General features: G+C 25.5%; 1 protein-coding gene across 1 annotated transcript; it reads right to left on the bottom strand.

Annotated features, from left to right (window-relative positions):
* Positions 1-8,503: 8,503 nt before the first annotated feature.
* LOC145833464 (sushi, von Willebrand factor type A, EGF and pentraxin domain-containing protein 1-like) lies at positions 8,504-21,113 on the bottom strand. Its single transcript, XM_082940640.1, has 20 exons — positions 20,983-21,113; positions 20,318-20,451; positions 19,240-19,416; positions 18,883-19,059; positions 17,742-17,918; positions 15,981-16,160; positions 15,546-15,722; positions 14,470-14,646; positions 13,985-14,161; positions 13,653-13,829; positions 13,368-13,550; positions 12,959-13,138; positions 12,448-12,591; positions 11,819-11,986; positions 11,210-11,386; positions 10,499-10,681; positions 10,097-10,273; positions 9,404-9,748; positions 8,881-9,007; positions 8,504-8,786 (listed from the first exon to the last, which is right to left on the bottom strand). Exons 1-20 carry the CDS (start codon positions 21,111-21,113, stop codon positions 8,504-8,506), a joined length of 3,651 nt encoding a protein of 1,216 aa, XP_082796766.1.
* Positions 21,114-21,341: the final 228 nt, after the last annotated feature.

Below are 21,341 nucleotides of genomic sequence, written 5' to 3'. Positions count from 1 at the left end.
TTATTATTAAAATTATTATTATTTATTATTATTATTATTATTATTATTATTATTATTATTATTATTATTATTATTATTATTATTATTATTATTATTATTATTATTATTATTATTATTATTATTGTTGTTGTTGTTGTTGTTGTTGTTGTTGTTGTTATTATTATTGTTATTATTATTTTTATTATCATTATTGCCCAGGCATCAAAACATAGGCCACTTAAACTGAAAGACACATAACCAAGATATTAATAATAAAAATAACACAAAATGTTCATTTTGCTTAAAATAAAAACATTAGTCGACTTAAAATTTAAAGGTTAACATAAAAAGCAAAAATTTTAACACACAAAGTTATAAAAAAAAGCACTCAAAAAAATTCGGTCCAATGACCTAGTGTACGAAAAAACCTTTCGATTATCGAGTCGTACACTACTTGGATACAGTTAAACGTTTAGTCTAGGACATTATACTTATTAAGTTATTTACGCTTTGATGTAGAAGGATGTTGTAAACCTTGTCATTTCTTCTCTTTAAAACCAATTTCATCACTAATACTTTCAATGATCTGTTAGATCCAACAATAGTAAAAAGAGTTACATAGTTTTCTATTTTAATATCAATTTTTACCTTCTCACCAATAGAAAACCTTATCTAAAAATTTAAGAAAAAGCATACTGGTTGTTTCTTTGCTTTTGCGCTTCATCAAAACGTTATCTTTGTAACTTATTTTTGTAACAAAAAAAAACTGTTGCGTACATGCATCACTATATTTATACAAATCAAAAAGTTTAAAAACTGTAAATGACACCTTAAAGTTGAGGTCCTCTGTTTCATCTTAAGCAAGTAATTCATACCTGTTTATCTATAAAAAAACTTTATTTTTACAGCTTTTTTCGAGGTCAATTTGTATTAAACAAGCTATCATCAGAAACAAGGATTATTTTAAATGATAGTAGTTTATATAGAGTTTGTAATTATTATTCTGTAATAATATAAACAAAAGTTTAAGTAGATTGGTTTGGGATGCAAATACACTGTACATACTAAATTTTGAATTATTTTATTTTAGTTAGAAAATATTGAAGTAAAAAAGTGCTAGATATTTAATAAAGTAAGTAATAATTAAATAGATTGCCAAAAAAAAAAACTACAATTCAGGATATACAAGCCAAAAAATAGCACTTAAATTTTGGTTAAAAAAAAACAAGTATTTTTAACAATCATAAATTATATGTATCTGAAATACTTCTTAACTATAGAATTTTATAGCTTGTAAAAAACCTAGCTGTAGCTCTTAATCTAAGTATCATTAAGTTTATTTCTTTTTAATAATACTAGTTTTTACACAATGTATGAGCTTAAAAATTACACTAATTTAAAATTTAGTTTGCAAGTTTATCTTTACGTTCTAACTTGGTAAGTTTGTGAATTATTATTCTATGTTAACTCAAAAGTTGGTTAAGATAAAAAATAGTCTGTACTTTAATTTATAAAGCAATTAACTTTATAAAAATTAATAAACAAAGCAGAGTTATATAATTTATGTATTTTAATTTTTTTTTTTTTTTGCTTTTTTAAAAAGTAATTTTTTTTAACTAACGGCCTTCAGGTATTTGATTGAATATTAAATAGTAGAGGATAACTCTTTTATCAATTGTGTAAAATGTTTTGTTTTTCAAATTGAAATTTATTTGTTTATTTAGAAATTTATTTTTTGGTTAAAACGTCATAAAAAATAGCTTTTACTTATGCCAAAGTTTTAAGAAATAAATATACATATACATAGTTTTTGGAATTTGCAAAAAACTCTCAATGTACTGTTTAATAACCAAGAAATTTTATTTATCGAAAAAAAAGGAAAATTAATGACAAACATACATTATTTCAAACATTCATTTCAATGTGAGAAAATTTGTTTAAATTCCAATTAGAAAAATTTTTGTAAAGTTTTTTGTATACAAAGTATATATTAAGGATTTGTAGCTGGTCTTCGGCCAAGAATAGACTCTATTAAAAAGTCATCTCAACGATTGTCAAGTGTAATTGGGGGAGGTTTTGGAGCGGTGGGAAAAATATCAGGTACTTCGACCGAAGAGCTAGTTAGATCACAATCAGATGAAAAACTTAAAAGAACTTCGGTGAGATTTTTCTAAAAACTTTGTTTTGGTAGTTTGCTTAAAATAAATTCCTTAGCTATATTTTAACAACTTTCGTGTATTTTCTCTACCTTTTATAAGGTGTCATACAATATCTAAGCTAGTTATGATATCTTAATTTATAGCGTAGCAACGTCAGTTTCAAAAAAGAAAGTAAAACTTTGAAACTGTACATTTTTTTTGGTTTACAAAAAACTTAATGTGTTATAATTGGTTAAAATGATAGCATTTAATTACTATAAAGTTATAAGGTTCTACAATTTAATTAAATAAAAATAGATAAAATATTCAAGGGTTTAAAACTTAGCTCATTTATTTATGAGATCTCATTGTTTTAAAACAAAATAACAGTCATTCAAAAGTAGTCGATTAAGAAAGACAAAGGGAAGAAGTAAGTTGAAGAATCGACCAGTCATTAGTGTGATGTCTATTGAGTAAGTGTGTTTTGTAAAGAATTGTCGTATGAAATGTAAGAAAATAAGTTCCTTTAAAATTAATAAAAATATTTTTTTTAAAACTGCAAAATTTAAAGCACCAATCTACTTTTTTAATGTAACATGCCATGGATGTAGCTTAGTTTTAAGTATTGCTTTAATTTATACTTAAATTGCAACATATAAAAAGAACATAAATTGAAAGCTATTTTTCATTTAAGTTTTTACTGTTTTCATAGTTTTCAGTTTAAGTTAAATAACTTATGCAAAGTTACCACACAGTCAGGCTACTCAGGCTCACTAAGACTAGTTTGAAATTCTGAAAACATCGAGCTAACTCAGGCTAGCTTGAACTTTAAGAGAGTTTTTTGAGAAACTCAAGCTGACTCAGACTAATTTAATTTTTCTAAAAAACCTCAGACTAGTTATTTTTTAGAGCCAGGCTAGATTTTTAGAGTTTTATTATGTTGAATTGATAAAGGATTAAGTTATTTTTTCCTTTGCTCCACCTCCTAGTTTTTAAAATGTTCATTTTAATTATTAGGTAAAACTAGTGGCAAGTTCTCAATATAGTTTTTTTTTGATTAATAAAATTTAAATTTTAATGAAAATTTCAATAGTTTAATAACTTTTATATTTTAATCTAAGATTGGAAAGAAGTATAAAAAAAGTATTTAGTAACTATGTAAAAAATGAAGTACTTTATGCAGAAATTCTTAAAAAATGAATACTAGTGTCTTAATACAAAAAAAAAACATGTTAGTTTTATTCTTCATGTACTTTTTTAAATCTTTTTTGTTTCGAATTGAAAAAAATTTAGGCTTTTACAAAAAAATGTTTAAAGTATTATTTAAACATTTAATATGGTAGTATATATGTACGTACACTGTACAGTAAAATGTACATTTTACAGTTATACTCTTTGTTATATTAAAATAAATGAAACTTTATATATTTTTATAGTAAAACAATAAACATGCTGAAAAAAATAAGTCTTTTTTTAAGAATTTTGATAAATTTACACTAATATGAAATTGTTCAGGCTAGTTATTTTTACCGAAAGATAGGCAATCCTTTTTTATGTGACTCTTTAGCTAATAATATCTTTGCAAGTATTTTGTAAGTTTTGATACATTAGCTTTAAAAATAAAAAAATAACAAAGCGAAACTGATTTGCCGATTTTTTATGCAACTAGCTTATACATATAAAGTTTATTAAAAGACAAAATTACGCTCAAAATATTTGGTCCTAAGACTTGGTGCACAAAAAACCTTTCGGTTATTGAGTCGCACACCACGGATACTTTTTAACGTCTTGTCCTTTTAGTATCTTGCAAATTTACTTATACTTTTTGGAATTTTCAGCTTTAATTTCGTATTAAACAATTTTTGGTTTTTGGTAAATGCTTATAAGTATTATTTTAATATGTTTCTAGTAATAATTTTACCTAAGTAAATTGGATACAATAATTTTAGCTGTGCATTTTACAGTTAATTTGAACAGTTTTTTTTATAAATATTAATATACTTGTGTTTGTTTGAATTTGTACGCATTTATTTTTTTACAAAGCTACATGTTCGCTGTGTACTATTAATACTTTACTCTATGCATGCTCACCTTCTTAAATCTACAAGTTTTACTTGATTTTGTTCAATAAACTAAGTCATACAACTTAATTTAATTAACAGCCTAAAAAATTTAATATTTTTAAACAGCGAAGACGATTCATCTTACTTGGGTGAATCATTAAGCGCTTATAAAAGTTCAAAAACAAACTTGAGTAATTTATCTTTTGCATGTAATTTATCGAGTCCTGAAATTAGGTTCTCACTTGGTAGTCAAATTGAAGAAGAAATTCAACAGAAAACCAATGTTTCGCACTAATTAATCCAAACTATTTTTCAAACGTAAATTTTTATACTTTTAAAATGTTTTTTATTATTTATTTTTATGAAACTTAAAGCCATTACTACTTCTAAAATTTTCTCGCTCTAATTTAAAAGTTGCTTTTTTATTGTTACAAGTTCATTTACAACGGTTTATTTTTTCTAACTATAATTTCTTTACTTTTGTATATATGTATTTGAAAAGCAATAAATCTAATCACGTTACTGTATGTTAAAACAGCCACGAAAGATAATTTTGAAAAGTGTTTGCACAAAATTATTTTTTTTTAAATGGGAGACTACAAGATTATGTACTACTTAGTATGTGGACGATTACCTTTAATTTACAAAGACACAAAAATATGTTTTACTTTAAGAGTAAACCACATTTAATAAAGTCTAGCACATAAGTTTGATTAAAATAAACTCACTTTGTTTGTTTTTACTAACCTACAATAAAAAATATGTTCGTTTTTTGCAAGTTTTTAACATAGTAAGAATAATTTATACTGTATACATTATTAATCTTTTTTAAATAAATCTTTTAAAGTTTTTTTTTTCTACTTATAAATCTTTAACACTAGTAGTATTCAAAAAATAAATTGCCTCTATTACTATCATTTAGTAAAAAAAACTAAGAAAACTTGAAAACTTAAAACACTTTTAAGTTGAGAGCACAGGGGTCGACTTTTTTGTAGAGCATTACCTTAGATAGCAGACATCTTTTCCACTTAACCAATTTAAAGCATTTTAAGATAAAAGCGACTGAAGTCGATGAGTTTATAATATTCTTTTCCGAACTCACAAACTGGAAAGGCGAAAAAATGACTACTTTCATTAATGTCTATCTCCTCTTTATATTTTAACCAACACTTATCAATTTTTTTCAGTTAGTCAGCTTTTATTTTTTAAATAGTCCAACTAATATAGTTTTTATAAATTTTGAAAAAATAATAACTTTGTTAATAAAAAGCTATTTTTTATTTTTTTTTATCTGAAAACTTTATAAACTTTTTCAAGAAAATTTATGATCTACGTCTACGGCTTATAAAACAAAAACGTAGATAGATTTCGGCAATTTTAAGCTTTAAAAAAAAAACCAACAAAAAGATGTTGCTTTTCAAACGTTTGTATTGGAAACTTAAAATAAGACTATATTTCAATAACTGATAAAAGTTTTAGTTAGATAAAAATAGTTTTACCCATGATTTATTATAAGCTCAGTAGGAATAATGTTAAACTTTGTATAAACGAAACTTAATAAATTTTATGATAAGTTTATTCAAGTTATAAACATCAATTAGGGTTACTGGTTTAAAAATAACAGTCTTAGTTTTCTAAAGTTTAGGTAAGAAAATAATAATATACTACTTACTTACACAAGTTAGCTTCGCAAAAAAGTATTCTTTAAAATTATGAAAAGATTAAAATAACAGTAACAACACAACAGTAAAAATATATAAACTTGTTTGGTAGAAAATAGTCTTGGTTAGGAAGATACTGACTTATAAGCTTATATCAATGGTTATATCCTGTCACAGTAAAACAACAAAAGTTGCTTTAATTAATTCTATTCATCTACAATGCGCGAGTTAATTGAAAGAATAGATAGCTTGATGAACTTTTGCATATAAACAACGGGATCTAAAGCACTTTTTGCAAATTTATGTTATTTAAAGTTTCAAGAAAGTTATCTAAATTATTTTTTGTTAAAACTTTTGGTCGGTGATAGCCTTTTATATAGTGCAGTCTGTGGTAATCCAAACTTTTTTTGTTACATGAAATGTAAAAAAAAGCTGTTGTTTCTATAACAGTTTTTCTAATTATCAAATCTCTAACTTTTCAAGCACGTAATAAATCTTGAGTTGTGTCAAAATAAAAATTAACAGTTGTATTAATAAAAATTTTTAAGCGTTTTGATGTTAAAAATAGTAACCTTGTAGGTAGATTATAGGAAGCAGCCTTATTTTTCTAGGAAAGAATGCTTATACAGTGCTTATTCACTTATCCAGACACGTTGGGCAAAATTTTTCTATAAACGTGTCCAGATAACTAAAAATCCGGATAACTACAAAAAATCGTTTTTTCATATAATAATATAACTGCTGCATATAATGCAATGCATAATAAAAGTGCTATGGTAAAAACAAATACATAGTAATTGTAAGTAATATATAATAAAATGATAAATAATAAAAGCTAAACTTAAGGTTAATTAATTTATTTTTTCTATTGTAGAAAAACATCAGACTTACTAACCCTCTGCAACTATATACATTTTTTATGGGTTAAGCAAGTAAAATTCATCATTTGTAATTCCATCTGCCCTAACTATTAATTTAAAAAAATATTAATTTTTGTATAAGAGAAAAAATAAATTAAATTTATCTTTAAAAACAAAAAAAATAATGTAAACCTATCTCTTTAAATGAAAGACATTTTTTTTATTAAAAAAACAGACAGAAAAAAAACGGGAAACTTCGACTAAGTTTAAAGTCAATTTAACGGAAACATATCACTCCTAACAAAATAGTTTTTATTTGAAGTTTTACTAAAATTAGAAATAATAGACATTTGTTTTATAATTTTTCCACGTTTTGCAGCAGAAAACTCATGGAATTTAGAAAATTGCGAAACTTTTTGAATATATTTTTGTGGTTACTATTAAATTTTTTTGAATATTTTTCTGACCGAAACTGTCCGGATAAGTGAGCGTCCGGATAAGTGAATAAGCACTGTAATAGTACAATAAAAAAAAAGTGTTCAAGGACCGCAGTTATTTTGTAATAATTGTAGTAATCAATACAAAAATGCTGTTTCAAACCAATAAATTATAAAATAAGGACTATTGGAACACTATTAAAGATTACTTATAGAATTAACGGCCCAGTTGTAACCTTTTATTTTAATTGTTTCAAAAAAGTATGTTTTTAGCTAATAAGTATCTCACGGGACGCAGATTTTAGCTTTGAGATCAGCATTTGGCTCGCGGATCGCAGTTTGCTTATCCAGCTTCTAGACCAGTTGGAAAAATATGAGAACGACTACTTTGAAAACGCATATTTTTGTTGCGTTTATTCTTTTTTTTTTTACTTTTAAATTTTATAATTTACAATTTTCTTTACTCAGTCTAAAATTTAGTATTATAAATCTTCCCATCTAAAAAGATTCAATGGCTCATATATTTAAAGTCTAAAGATAAAAGTTACAAAATTAATACAAAATTTCCCTTTAGTTAAGTTCGTAGAGAGCATCAGTTTTTAGTAAACTTACCTTATTATAAAAAGCGTAAACTTTAGGAACAAAAAAGCTATATCGTTCACCCGTTATTTTTTAGTATCTAAAAACTTTTTTATTAGATTATTGTCGTTATTTAAAAAAAAAGCTTGTCTTTAAACAACAATTTTAAAAAACAATAATTTCGCTGTGTATTTAATTTAATAAGTCACAAACTAATATTTTTGTTAGCTTTTATTAAGAAAAAAATACATGTTCTACTTAATTTATGATAATTTTTTCTTTAAATTTAGCTCAAATACTACTATTAAACAACCAACCAAAGCATTATTTAAATTTATAAGTTTTAAAGCAAAAAATTTAAGTAAAAATTTTACAATAAACACAACTAATCTGAAATTAACTTAATTTTTGTTTTATTTACAGTTTAAAAAAGAAGAAATCACGAACTAAAATATAATAAAGTTTCTGATTTAACTCTATCAATTTAAATATAATATTGTTATTTAATACATTATTTATTGAACGAGAAAAAAGTGCTCAAAATAATTGGTCCTAGGACCTTGTGCACAAAAAATTATTTTAGTTATCGAATCGTACACCAATTGGATACAGTTTGATATCTTGTCCAGAACATAACATATTGCTTAAAGATAATTGTTACGATCATAAAAAACAAAAAGTATTTATAAAAAATATAGACCTTGATTTGTTAGTAAAGATAACTTAAAAATTTATAAGTTTGTATACTGTACAGTGTACATCAAATAAAACTAAAAATAGTTTCTTTTAGTATTCGCATACAAAAGGAAGCTTTCTACCTTCTTGAACATTTTTGACGCTCAACTGATCGTAATTTAAAGCTATGTAGTCGTAATCACCAAGGTGGCTGGTAACATAAGGTGGTTCCCATCTATCAAAAGCACTTCCTTTAAAATTATCATCTGAATGTATTGTAGAATTGTCAACCGTTCTTAGCCAGTGATAATAGTTAGGTCTATAAATACCACACCAGTAACTTTTTCCTGATTTGAAAGTTTCTCCTTGTACAGTTACAGCGGTTATGCGTGACCTGATTGAAAACTGTTTTTCTAAAATTTCACGTAAAATGGTAACAAAACACATAAAATTAAAAATAAAATCTTGGGTGGTATGTCAATTTAAACCTTCTCTCTTCAGTTGTCTTCCAAAGTCCACTACTCCACAAATTTCCCCCAAATGTTTTCTCACAATATTCTTTAGCATCTTTAAAATTCATCATGTCTTCAACTACTGCATGTTTGTAACCAGTTCCTGGGATTAATAAAAATAAAAATAAAGTTATATAGCTTGCTTTTAAAAGATTAAAACAATTTATCATGTAAACATAAAAAACCGTATATAAAACTTAGTCATTAGAATATAGTTGTAAAACAGTATTTTTAATTATTTATAATATATTCAGTTCTAGTTTAGCCTATATAAATAATTAAGAAATTTTCAAAATTTAAAATTAACAATTTAAGTCAGTTCTGAATCGAATAAAATACAATCTTAAGATGTCGATTTATTTAGTAATTTAAAGCTTAAAAGTGTTTTAAACAAAGATGATTTTTTTAGTGCAAAATTAAGTTATAGTTTTTATTGAATAACTCTTTTGTAAAAAAACTTAAAATCAACAACTAATTGATTACTTTATTAGAAACTAACGCTGACACTTAGCATCTGCAATATCAATAACACCATCAATGCACTCAAATTGAAGTTTAGATGGAAGTGGTGAGTACCCTTTATTGCAAGTGTACTCGACAAACCTTCCACTACTCAAAACTTGTGAAGTGCCGTAACTGGCATTGTCAATTTTTGGTACCCTGCAAACTGGTCGGCATGCCAATGGAACGTTCTTGATCGATGGAAACAGCTCGCCAGAAGTACATTTACGCGTTGTGCTAGGGTTTGCAAAGCCCGTCTTGCAAGTATAGACGAGATTTTTGTTAGTAGCCACGTAATTTGGATGTTCGGTTGCGTTTTCTATTTGTGGTATGTGGCAGTGCACTGTGTGATATAATATAGATGATAAAAATGTTACAAAATAAATATTAATTAAAAACTATTGGTAAAGTAACGAGGCTAAATTGTAAGTTGTAATTTCCATAGTTTTTTACATAGACAATGTTAACAAGAACTTAAGACTATTCAAAAGTAATAAACAGATGAGAGTCACAAAATATAAAGATATAGACAAACTTTGAGAGTACATCAAAATAACCATACGATTATGAACAAAGCTGTCAAAATGTTTTTGCTACTTACTGGTATAAATGTTTACTTTATCTAGAATTTCTTCGCGTTTAGTTAAGGTCAACTTTAAAAATTATTATTCTTTGTATAAAGTTTAACTACATGGTTTACAAGATAGAGAATTGTTTTGTGGATTGGGAAGGAGTTTTCCAAATAAGCATCTTCTATGAGTGGCGGAGTTGTAGAAGCCATCGTTGCAAACATAATTTAAAAATCTTCCGTGTTCAACTTGGGTTTCATGATCTTGAGCATTTTCTATCTCAGGAATTGCACAGCTTTCTATTTTGTTTATATTGTTTGAAAAATATAGGAATTTACATAAAAAGATATTTTAATAGATATTTAAAGGATATTTTAATTTAAAGACATTTTTTAATTTGTTTTGTTTTTTTTTTTTGGAAAGCATAACATGCTTAATAAGAAACAATTAAAAATAAAGTTATACAGTTTAAAATTTGCAGATGAAAATTACAGCTTTTTATTTGATACACTAAAAAGTCTTACTTGGTGAACAATCAAGGGAATTGGCACAAGGACAAGGAACCAATGTACCTAAGTTACAAGTTCTTGTTGTATTCTTGTTATCATAACCCTTCAAACACTCGAATGTTAACTTCTGACCATGTTCTACTTGAGTAGGATAACCTTCCTTTGCGTTTCTTATACCTTCTTCAATAGTACATGGGTCTACAAGTAAGTAGTTAATAATAAATAGTTTTTTTTAGCAAGGTGTATATTACCTTGATATTAATTGTTTTATATAGTTTATCACATTTTATTAATCGTACAGAATTTTGAGGCTGCTTAACATAAAAAACTACAAAACTTGAGATTGATTTTAATCTAGTTTTGTATATTTTATAGATTAAGCGTTAGTTTAAACAAGTAATATAACAAAGTATTATATCTTGTCAATCTTAAATACAAGAACAATTTTAGAACCAACTTACTGGTTCTACACAAAAACTAATTAAATAAGTGTGTAAAAAATTATATAAAATTCTTCTTTCAAGATAAAAAAAACTAATTGACTTGATAAATACTTACTTTTAATATAATTTTTACTTTTACAATCAAGGTTGAACATCATCTCTCTAAATAAAAACTAATACATAAATAAAAAAGAGTTTACTTCAAATTTTATCTTTTTTTAAATTTAAATATTAAAGTAGCGTACAGTGTCAAAAATACTTAAGAATTAAAATAAAAACTGACTAGGCATGCAGTCTAAAGGGTTCTCTTCATCACTTGGGTACAATTGGCCCATGTCACAACGTCTTGTATTCATTGAATTATGGTAGCCGTTTAAACAGCTATAAATAAAGGTTTCTCCATTTTGAACAGTTTCAGGTAGCGATTCAGCATTACTGATTTCAGGAATCTTGCAGAAATCTAAAGACAAGAGTTTATTTTTTTAATACAAGAAGTTAAGTTCTTAGCTTTAAACTATGTTTAAACTTAGCATTGGAACTAAAAATTAAAAACGTTATTAGATTGGATTCATTGAATTAAACAGTTTATACTGTATTATACAACTTATTTTATGCTAAATTATCATTACAAACTATTTTTAAACTAAAATATTTAATTGAAGTTTTTAAGATTGAAACAACGATGTTTGTCAAATTAAGTATATGTAATGAGATTCCTTTTTTGAAACCTTTTTTTCACGGTAAAATTTGTTGTTAAACATTATAAAAAAAACTGTTTTTGTCATTTAACTTGTTTTGAGAAATCTGCCTTAATTCTACTATGGTTTGAATCGGTAAAATTTAAAATAAGTCTAAAATAAAATTAAATTAATTAAATTACTACCAGGATTACAGTCAAGATGTTGTTCTTCAACTGATGGTTCTAATTTACCAGCAACGCAACTTCTAGTCGTGTAAGAGTTGGAGTACCGATCAATGCAAGTATAAGAAAAGTCCTCACCATGAGAAATTTTTGGAGGATGTTTTAATGCATTTGCTATATTCGGAATTTCGCAATCAACTATAACGTTTTTAAATATTTAATAACTTGTACGGAATTTTTCTATAAACGTGTTTGTTGGCTTTAAAAACATTCACATTAATTTGGTTAATAAAGTTTGCACTAAAACTAGCTATAAAAAATTGCAGTCAGTTACTAACCTTAAACAGATGCAAGCTGTAAATGACAACTTTTATAAATACATTAAAAAATAGTTTTAATAATTGTTAGCAGTATATTAAAAAAGACTAAAAAAAATAATAATTAAAACTAGGATCTCATGGTCATATAAGTTAATAACCATTTATTTACTTTAACGTATTTAAGCTATATAAAGGTGTTTTTAACATTTAAAAATTATTGTTGTTACTATCATTTAAAAAATAGTAAATAAATAAACTTAACTCTTAAACTAACTTAAAATGAAAAAAAAAAAAAACTAATAATTTTTTAGTTAATTATGTTTTGCTGAAACTAGTTACTTGGAGCACAATCGAGGGGTTTTGAACAAGGACAAGGGTTAAGTGTTCCAGCTGTGCACAATCTAGTAGTATGCATGTTGTAATAACCAGTTTGACAAGTGTAATTAAAAAAAGTACCACTTTCTACAATTTCAACATGGTCATCTGCATTTGGTATTTTTGGTACAGTGCATTTGTCTGTAAAATCTAAGTTTACTTCTGCGTTTCTTATCAATTAATAATGTTTTTAAAGTAATTTCAACAAGTTAAACCTGTAGTGAAGAAATATAGAGCTTTTTATTTGAGCTAAAAATAGTATTCTGTATTGTAATCAATTATTCAATCTACTAAATAATAACATTTGACTTTGATCCTTATCAAATACTTTATATAAAACCAAAGACATTAAAAGTACATTAATTATATAAAAGTACATTAAAGTAAAGTTTGCAGTTAAACTAATTAGGAATTTCATTATTAAACTAAAGTTTGTTATTCATTTTAACTTTAAAAGTTTTAAAACTATATTTACCTGGAATACATTCTAAAGGTTCCTTCTCAGGTGTAGGTTCTAGGACTCCTTTGTCGCAAAATCTAGTTGTGTAGGGATTAGAGTAGCCTTTTCTGCAAGTGTAAACCAAGTTTTCCATACTTTTTATTGTTTTATCATACCCATCTTCAGCATTTATGATCATTGGGATTTCACAATTTTCTTAAAAAAGTGCGACATAAAGCAACGCTTTCTATTTAAATTTTTTACTATAATGTAAAAAACAATTGTTTTTTCATTTATTTGTTAATCATTTAAAATTGAACTACTTTATAAATGCCCTGTTTACCTTGGAATCTAAGTAGTAATACTTCATTTCACAAAATATTTTATCTTTACAAGTTTTAATTTTAAAAACTAATTTGCATTTATATTGTATATAATAAAGTACCTGGTTTACAAGCTAAAGGCTCGTCAGAATCACTTGGCATAAGTTCACCTAAGTGGCAAGATCTTCTGGTGTAATCATTAAAATATCCATGTTTACATGTATAAACAAGATCTTTACCACTGTGAACGTAAGAAGGGTAACTATTCTTGACGGCATTAGGTATGTTTGGAACAGTGCACTTTTCTAATTTTTTAATTAAATATTCAATTTATAATAGATATAAGTATACAACTTTGTTATAACATGAGTTATGATTTTATTAAAGAAGCAAATTTTTATTATTACCTGGTTGACAATTCAAGGGCTTATCTTTATCACTTGGCAATAAGCTTCCAAGCTCACAAATCCTATTATTATAATCATTGTAGTAACCTTCTTTACACTCGATAACTAATTTTTCTCCGTTTTTTACAACATTAGGATACCTCATAGCGTTTAGAATGTCAGGTATGGTGCAATTTGCTAACAATAAGTTACAGAAAAAAAAGTTAGTTTAGCTTTTGAAAAACTTTTTTCTACAAGTTTTAATTAAAGTCATTACAATGAATTTAAGTTTATTTTTTCTACAAAAAGTTATACCAGTTAACAATAATATTTTATTGACCAAAATTTTCTACCTGGAACGCATTCTAAAGCAATATCAGTTGGTTTAGGATATAGACCTCCCAACTCGCAATATCTGGTGGTTTTTTGATTGTAATAACCTTCTTTGCATTCGTAAACCAACTTCTCTCCACTTTCGACTATATTTTTGTGATTCTTTGCGTTTTCAATTTCCGAAATTTCGCATTTTTCTAAAAAATTGTGTTAAAATAGTAACAAAACTTGATTATCTAGAGTAGCTACTAATTAGGTCAGTCGTTTTAAATCTTTAAGTAACCATATTTTAACTAAGGACTACTTAAAATGTTAAAAAAAAGTTTCATGTAAAATAAATAAAAAAATTAGAAAGAAACATATTCTTAAATAAATAATACCTTTTTTGTTTTATTCTATAACAAATTATATTCAATAGTGAATAGACAATAAGGGCTTCACATTTGCTTAAACCATTTTTATTTTTTTTTATCATTTAAAATTTAATTTTAAACTATGTTTTTACTTGGAATGCAATCTAAAGGCTTGCAAAGACCAGGGTTCAGCTCCCCACGATCACATGACCTTATCGTGTAATCGTTAAAATAACCTTTTTCACACTTATAAATAAATATTTTTCCACTATTTACAGAATTAGGATAACCATCAACAGCATTTTTTATTTTTGGTACGTCACAGTTTTCTGAAATATATAATTAACATAGCGATTTTGTAATTTTTTTTCTTTAATAGGCAAAATTCTATCGTTGTTGTAAAAAATAAAGCATATTTTTAGTTTCATGAAAAACAGTTTACTAGGCTTCAAAAAAGTATGAGAACATGTTTTTTGTTTACTTTTTTACATGAACTTACAAAAAAATTATCTTACTTACTTTACTTAAGATTTATAAATGTACTTCAGTAACCTTATGAAGCTTTAAAAACTATTAAAATAACCTGGTACGCAATCCAAAGGGTGCTTTTCAATGCTTGGAAAAAGTTTGCCAAGTTTACACATTCTTACTGTGTGTTTGTTCATGTATCCATCTTTACAATTATAAACTAAGTTGTTTCCACTTTCAATTATTTTTTCGTGTGGCAGTGAATTAATTATCTGACTAATAGCGCATCCCTCTGTTTGTGCAAAAGTCTTTAACAGCTTTTATTCTTGTTTGTAAATAAAAGTTTTAGTATAGATTTATACAAAAAAATAGATGATGTAACAAAAGTTTAAAAGCTAAGTAAAATGTAGATTATACTTTTTGACTATATTATATATTAAAATATATACTATTTAAAAATATAATATAGCATATAGTAAATGCTATATATATAATACTTAATTTTTGTATTTAAAATTGAAACATCCTTTGACTTAGAGTTATTTCATTATGAACAAAAAAGTTTAAAAGAAAAGTTGTTTAAAGAAAAACTGTAATCTTGAGTAGTATGTTTAATATCATTATGTTTATTAAACGACTAAAAAAGCGCTCTTTGGTTTAAGAAACTGTTGTACGAAAAATATTTTCAATTATTACAAAACACTTAGTTTTAATTTTATTAGCTAGAGGTCTTAAAAAATAATTCATATAACAAGCTTACCAGGTTTGCATTCAAGTGGACTTTCGTCATCTGAAGGTACCAAAGTTCCATTAATACAAACTCTTACAGAATTTTTTATATAGTAACCTTCTTTGCAATTTATAGAAAATTCTTCATTATTACTTATAGTTTCTGGGTCGTTTTCAGCGTTAGGTATAGTAGGAATAGTACAGTTCACTGGAAATATTATGCTACTAACAGTTAATGTTTTAAGCAAGTTGAACAGTTAAGTATTGTATAACTAGAACATTGATTGTAAGTACTTATATGAGTGAGAATTAAAATAGTGATACAGCTATTTGAAAAAAATAAAATATTACTTCTACTTTTAGCCTTTTTTTTTTGCGACTTAATTATTTTTTATTAAAGTCAACTAAATAAAAAACAAAGTAGAAAAATCCTTTTTGGTATCTATAAATCTATAAAAAAACATACAAGGAATGCAATCAAGGGGCAATTGGTCGTTACTAGGAACCAACTTTCCAAACAAACATATCCTATGTTTCGGTTCAACATCGTGCCCTTCTTCGCATGTATACATAAGTTTTTCCTTGTGATTTACGACTGACGGGTAATCACCAGCTGTATTTGCTATTTGAGGTACTTCACAAGATTCTTGAAAATATATATTTATCTACTAAGTCTATTCTTTAAAATTAATAAATCATGTTATAAACTAAGCTAAGAATAAGTGTATGTAAATTGTAGATTATAAAATAAAGTAGTTTTAAATCACGTCAGTTTTTTTTTTATGAACAAAAATATTTGTTTATCATTTTAAAATTTGTTTGCCTGAGAACGGGTCAAAATTTCACGAAGACCAAATTGCACGAGGTTACTAAATTGCACGAAGAAAATTTTGCACTAAGTTACAATTTTGCACGAGTTACATTTTTGCACGAGAGTAAAAAAAAAACAGATAAAAAATAAAAATTAAAAAAAAACAGGAAAAAAACCTAAAAGATAAATTGAAAAAAAACCAAAAGAAAAAAAAAAGTTACTGATCGAGGGTAAGGGTTAGGGTAACAGTGATAGTAAAATAAAAATTAAAAATAGCTAAAAAATAATTATTATGAAAAATAGAAATAATTGATTAAAAATTAAAAATTAATCAAAATAAAAGCTACCCACAGAGGGTAAGGGTTAGGGGTAATAGTGGTAGAAAAAAATAATTAAAACAAAATAAGTTACCGAACAAGGGTAGGCTTAGGGGTAACAGTGATAGTAAAAAAAAAAAGTTAAAATTTATAAAAAAATTGAAATAAATATGAATTAGAATTCAACCCGTACAAAATTGTCTGCTCGTGCAAAATTTTCTGGTCGTGCAAAAGTGTCTTCGTGCAAAAGTATCTTTGTGCAATTTTATCCCCTCGTGCAATTTTGTACGCTCGTGCAAATTTGACAGGTACCCTGCTTGCCTATATAGACTGTATAATGATAAAAGTGTTTTTGTAACTTTAATAAAACTGAGTTGTTAATATATCAGCCATTATAAATATTACCTGGAATACAGTCTAAAGGATGTTGAACTATACTAGGATGCAGTTTTCCAAGTAAGCAAGTTCTCTTATTGTGATCATTATAGTGTCCTTCCATACATTTAAAGTTGAGGGTTTGGTTATTTTTTATAACAGTCTCATGTGGTTCTGCTTTTTCTATTTCAGGAACACTGCAGTCATCTTTAAATCATGTTTTTTTTCTTAATTAAAGTAATTACTAATGTTTTTAGTTAAGTTATGTCATTGAAATTATTTTTCACCATACATGATTATAAACTTTATACTTATTTAATTGCTTATAATTAAGAGCTTAAATTTCCTAAACTAAAATTTTTAGCTAATTTATAATAAAAATATACAAAAGGTAGATTAAGCAGTTCTATACCAATTTACAATTAGATAAGTATAACTAGTTACTAATTTAAGTAAGTTTAATTAAAACATAATTTATATTTTAGAGAAAAAAGTTTGTTGATAACATGAAGTAGGTAAATGTTAAAACTATGAAATTAAATTTTTTAATATTTTTAAAATAACTTAAGTAAATATTTAATAAAATCAATTAAAAATCAATAAAATTAACACAGTGTTTATTGCCTTTTCTATTTATTGTTTTTTTTTATAAAACTATATTCTATTATATTTAAAAATTTGTTTAAAGCGTTCAATAAAAAAAATATACAAAAATTAGTATAACCTGGTGTACAAGTTAACTTTTTTTCATCTGGCGATGGCTGGAGTTTTCCTAAAGAGCAATTACGAACTGTGTAATCATTAGAGTATCCATCCTTGCACTCATATTGAAAAGTATCACCATGTTCGACTGCATTCTGATGTTTTTCAGCGTTATGTATCATTGAAACGTTGCAGTTTTCTGTATAAAATGTTTTTGTTGTACTTACCACTATTTTGATTAAATTTTCTAGTTGTTAAATTTTCTTCTATATAACTGTTTAAGCACCGTTTAACGATTTTTAGACAATTTGTATTCTTTTATTATAAAATTAAAAGCTGATTTCTTAAACTTTAGTAATTTTTTAAGGAAGTAAACCAGTGCATTGTCAATTTATACCTTTAAAAGCTCAATCGATAAATTTTGAAACAAAAATTGTTCCTTGTATTTAAAGTTTTTATATTTTTATTGCTTGTTAGTATATTTTAGTTGTGTTTAAAAACATTTTGCAATGTTTTATAAGCTAAAGCTATTTCTACCACAAAATTTTATGTTTAAAAGTTTAATTACTAAAAACTTTCGGTAGATGACTAGAATAAAAACGATTAAGTTGCTTTATTGTAATAGTTTATAAATTTATTAACAGGTTTTAGTATAATAGAAATAAACTTAAAGTGTATATTGCTAGTAACTTAAAATATAATTTTTATTTACAAAAAAAAGTTTAATTTCAAAAGTATTTGCAGACTTTTTTCATTCTTAAAACTTTACTAATATTGTCTTTAGAATTAATAAGATTCATCTAACCTTGTCGATATATTTTTAGAGGTAAGGCTTATTTTATTCTTTATCTTTAAGCTTTTTTGAAATTATTTTAATCAAATATAATTAATACTTTTGTTCTTCTAAAGTTACTTTAAAGGACAATTATATAAAAAAAAATGACTGCTATAAGCTCGCTAAATAAAATTATTATATATCTTATTGTAATTAACAGTCAAGTAAGTTGTTTAAATTGTTTAAAAAAATTTTAATATTAATATTAAGCACAAAAAGTATAGAAGATAAATTAAGATACTTAGAAACTATAACTACAAACGACTTATACATAGCTAGAACATCTGAAATTAATTAAAATCTTAAGTACAATAAAGCTTTTATAAACTTGGAAAGCAATCAAGAGTTCTGTTTATAGTTTCAGGATACAAAACTCCCTTGATACAATCTCTAGTAGTAATTGGGTTTGTGTAACCATAAAGGCATTCATAAACAAGTGATGTTTCGTGATCCACGCTTGTGGGGTGTTTTTTTGCATTATTTATTGATGGTACTTTACAGTTTTCTGGAAAAAAATCACACATTATTTAACTGTATATAGATCAAAACAAAATTATGTATGTTTGCAAAGTTAAAAGCAAGCACTAAGTTTTTTAAGAAAAATGAAGCATTTTTCTAAAGCTAATTCAAATATAAAAAAGTTAAATGCTTTTAAATTATTAAAAAATAAAATGATAAAAATTACTTGGAAAACATTCGAGTTGCTTATCTTTGTCACTTGGGGAAATGTTACCATTCATACACATTCTGGTTGTATACTCGTTAAAGTAGCCTTGTTTGCATTCGTACACTAAGTCTCTACCATGCTTTATATTATTCGGATGCTCTTTTGAATTTAGGATATCTTCGATGTAGCAGTCATCTTTTATCAAGTGTTTAAGTCAATAAAAAAGTAGTTGGCTACCAAAATACAATTATATAAATATTACAAAGTTATAAATCACCTATAATATAATAAAAAGTTTTTTTTTTATTCAGGTTTAGAATGTACAGTTACAGGAAATTTTGTAACTTTCTTATAGCATAATTTGTTTCAATAAGTTTGATTAGACTTTTTTTTAATTAACCAGAAAAAACATCTAATTTTTTAAAAAAATCAAAACTATTGCACTAAAGCAATAAAAAATAAAACGTTAGTTGTTAAGTAAATGTGTCGTGAAAAGTCTTACGTTTAAAATTTAAATTTACAAATTAATGTAGAATAACACTTGTACAGGCAAAAAAGTACTAAAGATTTTAAAGATATTGGGGAAGATAAACTTATACTGTAATGTAAAATTATATATTGTTTACTAAACATAATAAACTTGGTTTCATTTTTCTTAATAACACTTAACTTATTTTTGTGTCTTAAAAAGTTATTAATTACAATTAGATAAATATATCAGCCACAACGTAATAGGATTTTAAATCCTAAAGGTCCAGACAAACAAAGCTCTCGGAAAAAAAAAGTTTTCACTTTATTAAAACTGTTCCATCCTGTTTTCAGTTAATATACATTTTTATATGGGTATACCTAATAGGTACGTATCTATATTGCATACAGTTTTTTGCACGTTTTTTAGCTGTTGTATTCTATAATGACTAAAGGTTATGTAAAAATGGTCATATTTATGAACAGCAAAACGTTGTAAGTAGAACAAAGAATTTCCGTACAAAAGACAAATTAAATAAAAATTCAATGTGAAAAAATCATTGCTGAATTAAAAGTCAAATAAGTTGTAAAAAAATCTTTAAAACTGTTATTTTAGAATTTAACCAACTTGGCACACAGTCAAGCGGTATGTCCAATGGAGAGGGCTGCAATCTACCATTATTGCAGGTTCTGTTTGTGAACGAGTTCGAAAATCCTTCTTGGCATTTGTACATAAAAGTTTCGTCGTGATAAATTAATTTTCTATGATCAATGGCATTTGGTATTTTAGAAATTTTGCAATTACTCTTTTCTGATAATTTTTTTTTTTTTTTTTAAGTTTTTGCACACAGAAGCTATTGTCATAATTAATTTTAATTGTTAAATCTTGTCTCTCCTTACATCACATGTAAAGTTTTAGTTTCAAAAAGTATCTTACAAATTAAAAAAAAAGTATTAAATTAGTTAACAAAAACAAACTTTAGATTAAGTTTAATTAGTTTTTTTTTTAATTTTTAATAACCTTTATTATTAATTAATTAAGATTTTTTTATTTTTCACACGCTTAAACTCAAAAAAACATATACTCTCTGCAAACAGTCTAAAATTCTGATTTGTTAAATAAAAAAAAAACGATAAGTACCTTGAGGAATACATTGTTCTATAGTCGTAGAAGATGGTTTTGTTGTAGGTGATGGTTTTGTAGTAGGATCTGGTTTCATAATACAAACAATTACAGCTGTTACCACTGTAAGAACGACACAAATTACCGCAATAATTATTACAATAAATAACTTTTTTTCATCACGTGATTTTTTATTCCAGCATGAACAACATCCCTTTTCTTGTGTTTCGTCTTCTTCACATTCGTTGTCACTTTTTACTATTTTTTCCCGATCATCTAACTCTATTTGCTCTGATACCATCATATGTAAGTTTTATATAGTATGAACGCTGTAATTCTTTATATAAAACTAAAATATTAATTTTAGTCTTGCTTTGATACGTTTTAGTTTTAGTAAAGAATGTATAAGATTTTAAGAGTTTGTTTTAAAATGGTTTCACTCTAAACTGGAGGTGACTTCTTAGAAAATGCGCTCATACAAATTTTCGTCAGTTATTATTTGTCTTACACATTTATGCAACTAAGTTAA

The sequence above is a fragment of the Thalia democratica genome, chromosome 4, assembly GCF_965202585.1.
Source record: "Thalia democratica chromosome 4, ktThaDemo2.hap1.1, whole genome shotgun sequence".
In the NCBI taxonomy this organism is placed as follows: Eukaryota; Metazoa; Chordata; class Thaliacea; order Salpida; family Salpidae; genus Thalia; species Thalia democratica.
Note: the sequence above shows the minus strand (reverse complement) of the source record. Positions and strands in the feature narration are given on the sequence as shown.